Source organism: Puma concolor, chromosome B1 (assembly GCF_028749965.1).
Source record: "Puma concolor isolate L17-30 chromosome B1, mPumCon1.1.hap2, whole genome shotgun sequence".
NCBI classification, from domain to species: domain Eukaryota; kingdom Metazoa; phylum Chordata; class Mammalia; order Carnivora; family Felidae; genus Puma; species Puma concolor.
In genome coordinates this window covers 151,842,687-151,855,355 of record NC_141670.1, presented here as the reverse complement: position 1 = coordinate 151,855,355, position 12,669 = coordinate 151,842,687, and the positions used below count along the sequence as shown (strand labels likewise).

At 35.0% G+C, this 12,669-nt stretch overlaps 1 protein-coding gene across 4 annotated transcripts in view; it reads right to left on the bottom strand.

Moving 5' to 3' along the window:
- Nucleotides 1-12,669, bottom strand: part of UBA6 (ubiquitin like modifier activating enzyme 6) — an 81,024-nt gene that overhangs the window by 59,571 nt on the left and 8,784 nt on the right. For 3 of the 4 annotated variants that reach the window (XM_086704914.1, XM_086704915.1, XM_086704916.1), the window contains exons 3-4: nt 4,059-4,153; nt 3,510-3,538 (exon numbers count right to left, since the gene is read on the bottom strand). In XM_086704914.1, coding sequence (XP_086561040.1) covers nt 3,510-3,538; nt 4,059-4,153 — 124 coding nt within the window. Of the gene's footprint in view, nt 1-3,509; nt 3,539-4,058; nt 4,154-8,978; nt 9,097-12,669 lie in introns of all 4 variants that reach the window. The other variant, XM_086704917.1, reaches the window with a different exon arrangement.

Sequence of the window (12,669 nt, the reverse complement as noted above, 5' to 3'; positions counted from 1 at the left end):
GAGAGGCAGGTGAGAGTAAATTTGTATACACACATATATACAGATTTGCATATTTGTATGCATGTATTTGCTTGTATTTCAAAACACAAAAAAAAGGGGATGACCTAATAAGGGAAGGAGGGAATAGGGTAAAGAGAAGGTAGCCTTACCTGAATAAAGCTTGTTTTATAAATTCTACTTTTTAAAAAAATGTTTATTTTTTGGGAGAGAGAGGCAGAGTGCAAGTGGGGTAGGGGCAGAGAGAGAGGGAGATACAGAATCTGAAGTAGGCTCCAGGCTCTGAGCTGTCAGAACATAGCCCGACGTGGGGCTCGAACCCATGAACCACAAGATCATGACCTGAGCCGAAGTTAGACATTCAACCGACTAAGCCACCCAGGTGCCCCCATAAATTCTGCTTTGAATTATGTAAGTCTCATAATAGTAAAATTTAATTAAATTTAAACGTGATCCCCAGAAATCCAGAGCAAAATGAATGGAGAAAACTATCTACTGAATATGTTGCATAACTACCCAAAGGAATTATTTAAAGTGACTTTAAAAAGTAGTTAATTTGCCTGCCAAATCTAGACAGGATATATCCTAAGGATGAAAAAGAAAATTAGGGGTATCTGGGTAGCTCAGTGGGTTGAGCATCTGACTTTGGCTCAGGCCATGATCTCGTGGTTCATGAGTTTGAGCCCTGTAGTGGGTCTGCTGCTATCAGCCTGTCAGCCCAGAGTCCTCTTGGGATCTTCTGTACTCCTCTCTCTCTGACCCTCCCCTGCTCATGCTCTCTCTCTCTCTCAAAAAATAAATATAATTTTAAAAATAAAATAAAGTGGGGCACCTGGATGACTCAGTCGGTTGAGCATCCGACTTTGGCTCAGGTCATGATCTCACAGTTCGTGAGTTTAAGCCCCACATTGGGCTCACTGCTGTTAGCCTGTCAGCACAGATCCCGCTTCAGATCCTCTGTCCCCTTCTCTCTGCCCCTCCTCTGCTTGTGCTCTCCCAAAAGATAAGTATTAAAAAAAATAATAAATCATAAATGGTTTTCAATAATTATATTGCTATTAATAATATTAGAATTGTTATGCTGAATCTATATCATAAATAGGTGTAACATAGGATAAAGCAAGTATGTAATTAGGTTCATGTCATTAAGACTCAAACCCTTACAGTGAGAGATAAAGATACAAAATCATAAAATCAAAGAAGTAGATATGCCGTGGTCCTAAACTTGAAACTCAGATATTTCAGTGTTCACTCAGGATGAATGTTCTAGATCTGTCCACTGAAAAGACTTCATCATTAGTGACAAAGACCACTGGAGTTAGATCAAAAGGACTCAAGAAGTTGAAGAAGATCCTAACAAGCAAAGATGGAACAATTTAAGCATAAATGAGAATAACAACTACACTAGATCAAAACAAATCATGTATGTTTAAATTCATGAGTTTATTATGACGTTCAGATACAAACAGGCCACACAAGTTCACTAGTCACTGTTAGCGGATGATAGGAAACCACTGATTTTGAAAACTGGTAAATAAAGGCTGAAAAAAAAACCAACAAGTATTTATCTTGCCTTTTGTACAAGTGCAAACTATACTTTACTGAAACCAAATATGTGAATGGAGAATTGTCTTTCTAAATTATTCCAGCTAATAAATCAAAAAGGACAGAATTAGAATATCATTATCCCTAATAAAATAATGAATCTAGGCAATGATCATTATTATCAGTAATAATCAAAACAAGGACAACAGATTATGATTTCCTCTTGATGAGAAAAATATAAAATCATCTGTGAAACAGTAGTGCCAAAACAATCAAATCTGAATCTGAATCTCTGGATTCAGTTTACAGGAAATCTCTGTACCAGTTTATATGAAATACAAGGGTAGAGGTACATGTAATAAATGACCTGTTGTTAGTTACAAGTGCATTGTAAGGGTAAATAAATATCAGGGAAGGGAACTATATAGATTAAAACAAATCAAATTCAGTATATGGACTTTACTTGGATCCTAATGAGAACAAACCAAAAAAAATTTTCGTAAGACATTTGGGAAAATTTGAACTCTAATTAGATATTTGATGACTGATATAGATAGGCTTGTAAGATGGCCCTAATGATTCCCAGTTCCTGGTACTCAGGCCTTTGCATAATTCCTTTTGCATACATTTGTAAACTAGTGAAACTATTTGCTTTTAGCAAATAAGCATAGATAATGAAATGTCACTTCTGAGATTAGGTTGCAAAAGACTGGTTTGTTTTGCTAGTACACTTCCTTTCTAGTCATCTTGTTTAGCTTACTCTGATGAAGCAAACGGCCATATTGTGAGCTGCCTAATGGAGAGGATCACATGTCAAGGAACTGAGGGTGATCTCCAACCAAGAGCCAGCAGGGAACTGAGATGGGAACGTGAAGTGGAATGACCTGGCCACTGAATCCTATCAATCATCATGTGAGCAAGCTTGGGAAGCAGATTATTCCCCTATTCTGGAGATGACTGCAGCCCTGCCAATGTCATGATTAGAGGCTCATGAAAGACCCTCAAACAGAGGAACCAGCTAAGTTGCACGCAATTCTTGACCTTGAGATAAGTGTTGTTAAGTTGCCAAGTTTTGGGGTAATTTGTTTTCAGCAATAGATTGTCTTAGTTAAGACAATGATATTAACAAAACGGTTACATTTTTAGGTGCAAAAATGGCTTTGTGGTTATGCTTTCAAAAGGTACCCTTATCTTTTAGAATTATATACTAAAATACTTAAGAATGATATAATAGGATGTCTGAGTATTATATCAAAATAATTTGGTGGCTGGGGAGCCATGAGGAATGGGAAGGAGATACATGGAACAAATCTGTCTACGAGCATGCAGTTGCAGCTGCATGATGTGTACATGGGGTTTTGTTAAAACTACGCTATTTTGGGGATGCCGGGGTGGCTCAGTCTGTTAAGCGTCCAACTCTTGATTTCATCTCGGGTCATGATCTCACCATTTGTGAATTCAAGCCCTGTGTCAGGCTCTGCGCTGATAGTGCAGAACCTGCTTGGGATTCTCTCTCTCCCACTCTCTCTGCCCTTCCCCGGCTCCTGCTCTCTCAAAAAATAAACTTAAAAAAAAATTCCATTTTCATAAAATTTTGGAATTTTCTAGAATATTTTTTTTTTTTAAAGAAAAAAATACAGCACTAAAACAATTTTGCTGCTGGGGCACCTGGGTGGCTCAGTCAGTTAAATGACCTATTCTTGGTTTCAGCTCAGGTCATGATCTTACGATTTGTGGGATTGAGCCCCATGTCAGGCTCTGTGCTGACAGTGTGGAGCCTGCTTTGGATTCTCTCTCCCTCCCTCTCTGCTGGTTGCTCACTCTCTCTCAAAATAAATAAACAAAAAAAAAGTTTTGCCACTAAATGAAGATGCAAAAACTAAGCCAAAATGTAATATTACCACTACTGAGGATGGAAAAAAAAAAATCACAACAATTATTCTAACCAAGGACATTTACTCACTTACCTTAACTCCTGCAAGAACAAGATTCTTTGCTATAAAGGGGGAAAAAAAAAAGAATAGCTTAATATTAGGAACGTATTTTAGATACTCTTCATGGAGCCTGGACACATCTTTAACTGGAGAATTTAACTTTTTTTTTTTTTTACTACCAAAGAAGTATAAGTTCCTTAAAAAATACAGAAGAACAAAAAGGAAAAAATTAAATTTTCTAAAACCATACCACACAGAAGTAATCACTCTTAAAATTTTATAGTATTATTCTAGACATGTTGTTACAAATATATGCGTGTATGCACTCTATCATAAGTAAGGATACAGAAATGATCATTAACTGCTATTAACATCACAAAGAGAAACGAGAGTCATTATTGGTTCCTTTTGGAAGAATATAGCAGTATTATGAAACAATGTTGCTGAAAGAACCAAAACAATCTTTTCAAGGTGTTGGATCGAATTCCCTTTATAGGAAATAGTACAAGGGGAAGAAATTAAATTCTTTAACTTATGTTGCTCAAAGTGTAATATAAAATTATGAATAAAAATACTACTTACCAATTTCCAAACCAAGACCACCCATACCACTTAAGAAAACATGGGACTTGGCCATCTTCTGCATTGCTGTGTCTCCAAGAACGTACCTCTGTCGACTATAGGTAAAACAATAAAAACCAATACATTATTTCACCAAAAGTATCTATCCTTTAAAGTTGTTTGCAAACTAATAGCCTAACAACTAGATCCTGCCCACATACTTGTTTTGGATCACTTGCAGTGTTCAACATTTCTAAATTAATTGCCAAATAGATGACATATTGAGAAAAAAAATGAGTATTTGGCACCACCTTCCCTTGTGGCAACAAACAGATGGAGTTGAGTAGGAGTTGCTCTGTTTAGACAAGGAGGACTCTGTGCTCCAGATTTGCCACAGTTCCCATCCTGGTCCTTTCATTTATTACCTCAGGGGGCACTATAGGCATTTAAGTTTGGTATCGCTGCTTTAAACTTGTCACTGTAAACAGAATTTGAGACAAAAAAAAAAAAAAAAAAATCACTGCTCTTCTTGGAGAGGACTTAAGCAGTTTTCAAACATTATTTTATTTTATTTATTTCCTTTTTTAAGTAATATGTATGTCCATTGTAGGGCTCGAACTCCTGACCCCGAGATCAAGAGTCACATGCTTTATAAACTAAGCCAGCCAGGTGCCCTGGAACATTATTTTAAGTATAAATACTGATAAAGCATGTAAGTGATCTTGTTAAGCCATCCATCCTAATAGCCACAGGCAGCATTACGATGGGAATTTCAAAAAATACACACTGGCTATTTTTAAAAATCAGATACAATAATAAAGCCAAAAAAGAAAGTTTATCTGAAAGAACAGTGATAAACTTGATGATTAAGTTATTGAAGATAATGGACATTCTAGTGGATTCTGACAAAAATCACTGGAAGGATGAGTTCAGTATAAATAAATGAACCCTTTGGTTTACAAATATTTCTTTTGGAATTCACAACATAAACGCTGGTTTAATATATGTTTGTTTAGTATACAGATGTTTGATTAATTTTCATATTTTAGCTATTTATATTCAATATACAAGTCTGAAAAGGGGTTTCTTGTCTAGTCAGAAGACACTTTATAAACACAAGCTGTCATTTCCTTCCATATTCCTACAAAATATAATAAAACCTAGACTTTTCTTTTTAAATTAGTACTTACCATTTATTTCAGAGATCAAAACTATTATTAATATTATTATTCATCAAATATTTGCTGAACACCTACTATAGTATGTATGGAATAGTGTATTATATAGTCTTGCCAACCTTATTTGTGTTCCCCTAAACAATATACTTAAGTTTTGTCTGTTTTGGAAATTCACATAAAAGGGAGCATTTTGAATAGTGTCTTCTGTGTCATCCCTCTTTTGAATGAAATTGAATTTATGAGATTTATTTATTATCAATGCATGTAGCTATTAATTTTCAGTTGTTTTAGTCTATTGTATTATACTATCCTACTGTAATAACACACCATAATTTAACCATTCTATAGCTTTGTAGCATGATTTTTTATTTATTTATTTTTTTAGTAATCTCTACACCTAACATGGGGCTCAAACTCACAACCCCAAGATCAAGAGTTGCATGCTCTTCCACCTGAGCCACCTACGCACCCCTGCTATTCTATACTTTTGGACAGTTATAGTGAGCTATGAACATTACTTTTTTTTTTTAATGTTTATTTATTTTTGAGAGACAGAAAGAGAGAGAGCAAGCAGGGAAAGGGCAGAGAGAATCGTGAGATCATGACCTGAGCCAAAGTTAGACGCTTAACCGACTGAGCCACCCAGGTGCCCGAGACTATAAACATTCTTACATACGTCTCATGAAACACGAGCGTATACAGCAGTTTCTATAAATATATATAGCATAAATCTAGGAGAGGAAATGCAGGGATAACTTTACTATCTAATGCCAAACTTTTCCCAAAGTGTACCAAATAACTGTCCTGCAGTATACTGAAGTTCTTGTAGTTTCACATCCTTAATGTGCAGGAAAAAGTTAACATGACTAGGGCTAGCCCTTGGCTGGTGTCTTCTATTTTGTTTTTTCCTAATTTCCTAAAAATAATAACTCATCAGTTTTCAGGTTTTCTTTTCTAAAATATACATGTAAAACTTTAACTGATCTTAAAGAGCATTCCAAATTTTGATACATAGTAATTTATGATTATTTTCTGGTTTTAATTATGATTCTTTTTTGATTTACAGGTTAATCTGAAGTATGTTTTAAAATTTCTAATTACATGGGGAATATTCTATTTATCTCTTATGTTAACTTCTAGCCTGAATGCATTGTGAATAGAAATCACAATCTATATGATTTCATTTTTTTAATATTTGAGAATTTTTTTAGTCAATTTTGCAAATGTTCCATGTGTTCTTTTTTTATTTAGTTAGTTAACATAGAGTGCAACATTGGTTTCAGGAGTAGAATTCAGTGATTTATCACTTACATACAACACCCAAGTGATCATCACAAGTGCTGTCCTTAATACCCATCACCCATCCACCACCCTTCATCAACCCTCAGTTTGTTCTCTATTGTTGACTCTCTTGTGGTTCGTTTCCCTCTACAGTTGGAAAATGACATTGGTTGTTGTTTTACAGTTGGTTAGAAACAGCATTCTTTACACGTGCATTATAGTAATTTTAATAACCATGTTGAAGACCTCTATCCTCATTCTGATTTTTTTGTCTGCTCGTTCTCTTGATTAGTAAAAGCAACATTTAAATCCCTCCACCAATATGACAGTAAATTTGTCTATTCTTGTATATCAATACCTAAACAGTGCTGACATGTAGGAAAAACTGCTAACATTGAGTGTTTATTATGCGCCACATTGTTTTAATGTTTTACTTGTATTAACTAATTTAATCCTCACAAAAATTCTATAAGTTCTATCATATTCCTATTTATACAGAGAGGAAAACTTAAGCACAGAGAAATTAAGTAATTTAATTTAAGTACTTTGAAAATAGTGGATATAAGTTTCAATCCAGACAGTCTGGCCTTGGCATTCATACTTTTTTTTTTAAATGTTTGTTTAGTTTTGAGAGAGATCACAAGTGGGAGAGGGGTAGAGGGGGACAGAGGATCTAAAGTGGGTTCTATGAGTTCAATGTGGGGCTCGAACTCATGAACGGTGAGATCATGACTTGAGCCAAAGTCAGATGCTCAACCAACTGAGCCACCCAGGCACCCAAGCATCCATACTCTTAACTACTATGCCACACTGCAAGTTGATTAAGAAAGTCAAATGTTTCTGGGGCACCTGGGTGGCTCAGTTGATTAAGCGTCTGACTTTGGCTCAGGTCATGATCTTGCAGTCTGTGAGTTCGAGCCCCACATCGAGCTCTGTGCGGACAGCTCAGAGGCTGGAGCTCAGAGGCTGGAGCTTGCTTCAGATTCTGTCTCCCTCTCTCTCTGCCACTCCCTATCTCTCTGCCTCTCTCTATCTCAAAAAACAAAAATAAATTAAAAAAAGAAAAAAGAAAAAGAAAAAAAGAAAAAAAAAATTCAATTCCCTGACCTAACTCTTCCTTACCCAGAATTCTGTACACTGAAGGCAACTACTCTGAATTTTTTTGTTTCTTCTAATATTTACACCCCTTTTTTTCAATAACATGTTTCTACTTCTATTTCTTGATTTTTCTGTTTTACATATAACCTATTAACTTCCTACTAACATGAATAATCTTTCTGTAATACAAATCTGGTCAAATTATTCTCCTGGTTTAAAAACTCCAATGGTTTCCTATTTCCCTTTGATTAAGTCCAGATACTAATATTAGCCACAAGGCCATTCATAATCCAGTCTCTGTTTGGCTATCTAGTCTTATCTTTAGTCACTCCTCCATCAAACTCCCTGTTCCAGGAATACTAAAGGTTTTTAGTTCCACAAACGTGGTATGCTGTCTTTGGCCAATAGACATTTTTCTGGGGCATTCCTCTTCCTCAATATTTTATTCCTGAAAAATTCCTACTCATCCTCCGGTCTCAGCTTATACATGATTTTCCACCATGATGTGTCCCACAACATCGCTAAACTTCTTCAAGACAGTGTTGGACATCTTTCATGTGCATCCATGACATCCTACATTCAATCTATTACAACATTTACCACAATGTATTTTCACTACTTTTCTATTTTTCCTAGGAGACTGTAGCTTCCTTAAGGCAGGGAGTTTGCTTTATTTACTATTGTTTTTTCAGTGGTCAACAGGGTCTGACATACTATAGACACACAAAAACAACTTGCTAATTTAATGAAATGAATTGCCACATAAGAACAAGAACAACGTTTATGCGCTACCTAGCAGAGGACCTGAATTCTTTTTTCTATATTCAGAGTCACAGGAACTACTTAAAAAATGTTTTTTTTTATCTCAGACTTGTTCTCATGTATTATTTTTAAGATTACTTAGGTAAATAATGAATAGCCATGACACAAATGTGGTTATAATACAGATGAAAGGATAACACAAAGACATATAAACCAAAGTTTTTCAAAGAATCATAAATTCTCAGACAGATTCTCAGCAGTCACCTAAATCACCTATGTTTTCAATGTTTGACCACCAAGAGGCAGGGTACTAATTACCTATTTTGTCCTAGGCAATGTCAGGGTACTCTGTAATTGACACTTAATTCTATGAATTTCATATTGTTAATAAGTGCACAGATGGGATTTAAAGAGCCTAGAGTATATAACCTCATATCCCGCACTGTTATGTTATAACTTATTCTATTAAGTGGATACCTAATGTATCAGTGAAAGTGTCCAGCAGAAAGAAATTATCAAGGCTATCTACTCTACTCTTAGAGAGCCTTATTCACTAAAGATTCTCCTTTTTATGACGGTATGATATCTTCCTACAGTTTTCACCCACTATTCCTAATTTTACCTCCTTGGGGCCAAAGGGAACTCCTCTAATCCCTCTTCAATGTGACAGCCCTCCAAACATTTGAAGATGGTATTCAGGTTCCACAGTCTTCTTTCTCCAGGCTAAACATCTCCAGTTCCTTAAACAATTCCAAACATGACATCATTTTGAGTCCCCCTCAACACTCTAATCAATTTCTTCTGGATTTTATTTCAATTATCTTCCTCACGCATTCATAAATTGATTAAAATATCTATCTCAAGCCAGGCACTGGCACTGTGTAGGGGCCATAATAATAACCACCTCATATGGATACTATGAGGATTAAATTAAGATAAAATATATGAAATACCTAGCAGAATGAATCAAATAATTCATTATTAAGTACTATATAAAGAAGTACTGGAAACTAAGGAAACATGAAATATGGAAGAGGGGGTAATTATTTCTATCAGCGTAGGTCATGGAAAGCTTCCCAGATGAGCTTCATCCATGTTGAATTCTGAAGACTTAACAGGAGTTAAAAAAAATAATCAAAAAAGGAGAGGCATTCTATGACAGGGAAAAAGAAAAGCATGAAAAAGAATGGCATATAAGAGATACATGATAAATACATTAAGACTTCCACTTCTGGCTATGGTGAAGTAACAGGACCAGATTTATCTTCCGCTTGCCTTAACTGAAAACTTGACAATATAAGTGAAACAACAAATTTTCAGACACTAAACAACAGGCAACTCAGGACAGTAATCTCAGAGAAGAAAAACAAATGGGAGAGCTTTATGAATGCCCTAGCTATTGCCAAGAGAGTTTCCAGGCTGCAGTGCAGGAAGAGGAACCCAAACAGAGCTTGGTAATCTCCCTGAATTGAAGACACAGGACTGTGAATTCAAGAAAGCTAAAATTTGAAGGCAGAGAGATACACAAAGAGAAGAGAGATCTGTAGAAGTCTTGAGTCTCTGGCTGAGTAAGATCAGCAAATGTATATGAGGAAACAGCCCCAAGCTAGAAAGAACTACCTGAAAAGAGTTGGTGAAACAAGGTTGTTTAAACAGACCCAGAAATACTTTGTGTTCTTCTCCAGCCAAGTGGAAAATTTGGATAGAATGCTCAGAAGGATTTTATATTAACAGTGGGGAAAAATTAGCCTCAGACTCAAGTCTACTCTAATCTCACCTGACAAGGCTTAAAAGCAAGCTTTGAAAAAATAAAACTGTTTTCAAGTAATTTAACTATGTCTGTCAACAAAGCTCAAGAATATTAAAAAAAAATTCAAAATAAATGCAGCACCCAAAAAGGTAAAACTCACAATGTCTGGCATACATTAAAAAATTACCAGGTATGCAAAGAAGTAGAGAAATACAACTCATAATGAATAGAAAAATTGACAATACGACAGACAGGAATGACACAGATGATAGACTTTGTAGATAAATACACTGAAATAATTATAAATATAATTCACATGCTCAAGAAGGCAGGGGAAAGCATAAGTAGCAAAACTTCTAGGGATGAAAACCACTAAATCTAAGATCAAAAAATACACTGGATGGAATTAATAACTCAACTCTGCAGAAGTGAACTTAAAGATACAACAAAAGAAATTTTCCAAAATGAAACAGATTGGAAAAAAACACCAAAACCCCAGAGCATAAGTGAATTGTTGGACAACTTCACTTGGTCTAATATATGTGAAATTAGAGTCCCTGAAAGAGATTGGAGAAAAAGAGAGATAAAAATATGTTTAAAGAACTAATGGCCAAAATTTTTCCAGGAATACAATCAACTCACAGACCACAATGTAAACAAATTCAAGAATAAGAAATATGAAAACTACAAGAAGGCATATCATATTGTTTAAAGCAAGATGAAGAGAAAATATTAAAAGTAATCAAGGAAAAATAGGGCACATTATTTACAGAAGAAAGAATGACAGTTGACTTTCTCCCAGGAAGCACAACAAATTAAACACTGATCCAACATTATTAAAGCACTGAAAGTAAAAAAAATTGTCAATCTGGAATTCTATATTCAATTACAAATAAGAAAGTATAAAGACTTTTCTAGACATATAAAAATTGAAAGAATTCATTGCTGGCAGACCTTCACAGAAAGAAATATTACACTAAATCCTCAGGCAGACGGAATACTATACTAAATGGAAATTTAACTTACACAAAGGAATAGGGAATACCAGAAATGACAAATATGTGAGTAAGTATAAATGGTGTTAACACTCCAATTAAAAGACAAAGATTGGAAGACTGAATAAAAACAAAAACCCAACTATATTGTATCTACAAGAAGCCAAATTTAAATACATAAACAAGAGTAAAAGAGTATAAAAAGACACACCATGCTACCTAAAATCAAGAGAAAACTGGATTGGCTGTATTAATATTGGCAAATACATTTTATTTTTATTTAGTTATTTAAAAATTTTTTTGTGGGTGTGTTTATTTTTGAGAGAGTGAGAGACAGAGCACAAACAGGGGAGGGGCAGAGAGAGAGGGAGACACAGAATCCAAAGCAGGCTCCAGGCTCTGAGCTGTCAGCACAGAGCCTGACAGGGGGCTTGAACCCACAAATGGTGAGATCATGACCCGAGCCGAAGTCAGATGCTTAACCGACTGAGTAACCCAGGTGCCCCTTGACAAATACATTTTAGAGCAAAGAAAACTATCAGGATAAAGAAGGCCGTTTCATGATAAAAGGGTCAGGATATTAAGAGCACATAACAACTCTAAAGGCTTATGCACTAATAATAGAGGTTCAAACTACACAAAGCAAAAACTGAAATGAGAAATGTTCAAACACAAAATGACAAGACAACACCCCTTTCTCAATAATTGGTATAAAGACTAGACAGAAAATCAGTAATGATATAGAATACTTGAAAAACACTATCAGTCAATTTGACCTAACTGACATGGATAGGACAATCCAACCATAACAGAATACACATTCTTTTCAAATGCACACAGAACAATGACAAGGTAGATCAATCTTTGTAGGAAAACACAAAAATAAATAGGTCATAAAAAGTTGTATCCACTGACAGCAGAAGAATTAAATTAGATATCAACAACAGAAAAATCTCTGAAAAATCTCTCAGTATTTGGAAGTCAAATAATAACACTTCTAAATGACCTATGAGTCAAAAAAATAAGAAAAAAAGTTATAAAATTTTCTGAACTGAATGAAAACAAAGACATATCTGTGAGACACGTACACTGTAGTGTTTAGAGGGACATTTTAAGCATGAAATGGGCATATTACTAAAGAATAAAGGTCTCAAAAATCAAGGATCTCAACTTCTACTCTAAGAAAAAGAACATCACATCAACAAAGAAAGGATAAAAACCAAATGATCATTTCAACAGATGCAGAAAAAGCATTTAACAAAGCACAACATCCATTCATGATAAACAAAGTACATTTGGAAGGAACATATGTAACATAATAAACACAACACACTTAACTCACTTAACATACTAAAGGCCTTATATCCAAAACCCACAGTGAACATCTTATTTGATGGGGAAAAAACTAAGAGTTTTCCCCCTAAGGTCAGGAATAAGACAAGGATATCCACTCTGACCACTTTTATTCAACATAGTACTAAAAGTCATAGCCACAGCAATCAGACAACAAAAGAAATAAAAGGCATTCAGATTGGTAAGAAGTAAAACTTTCACTATTTGCAGATGAC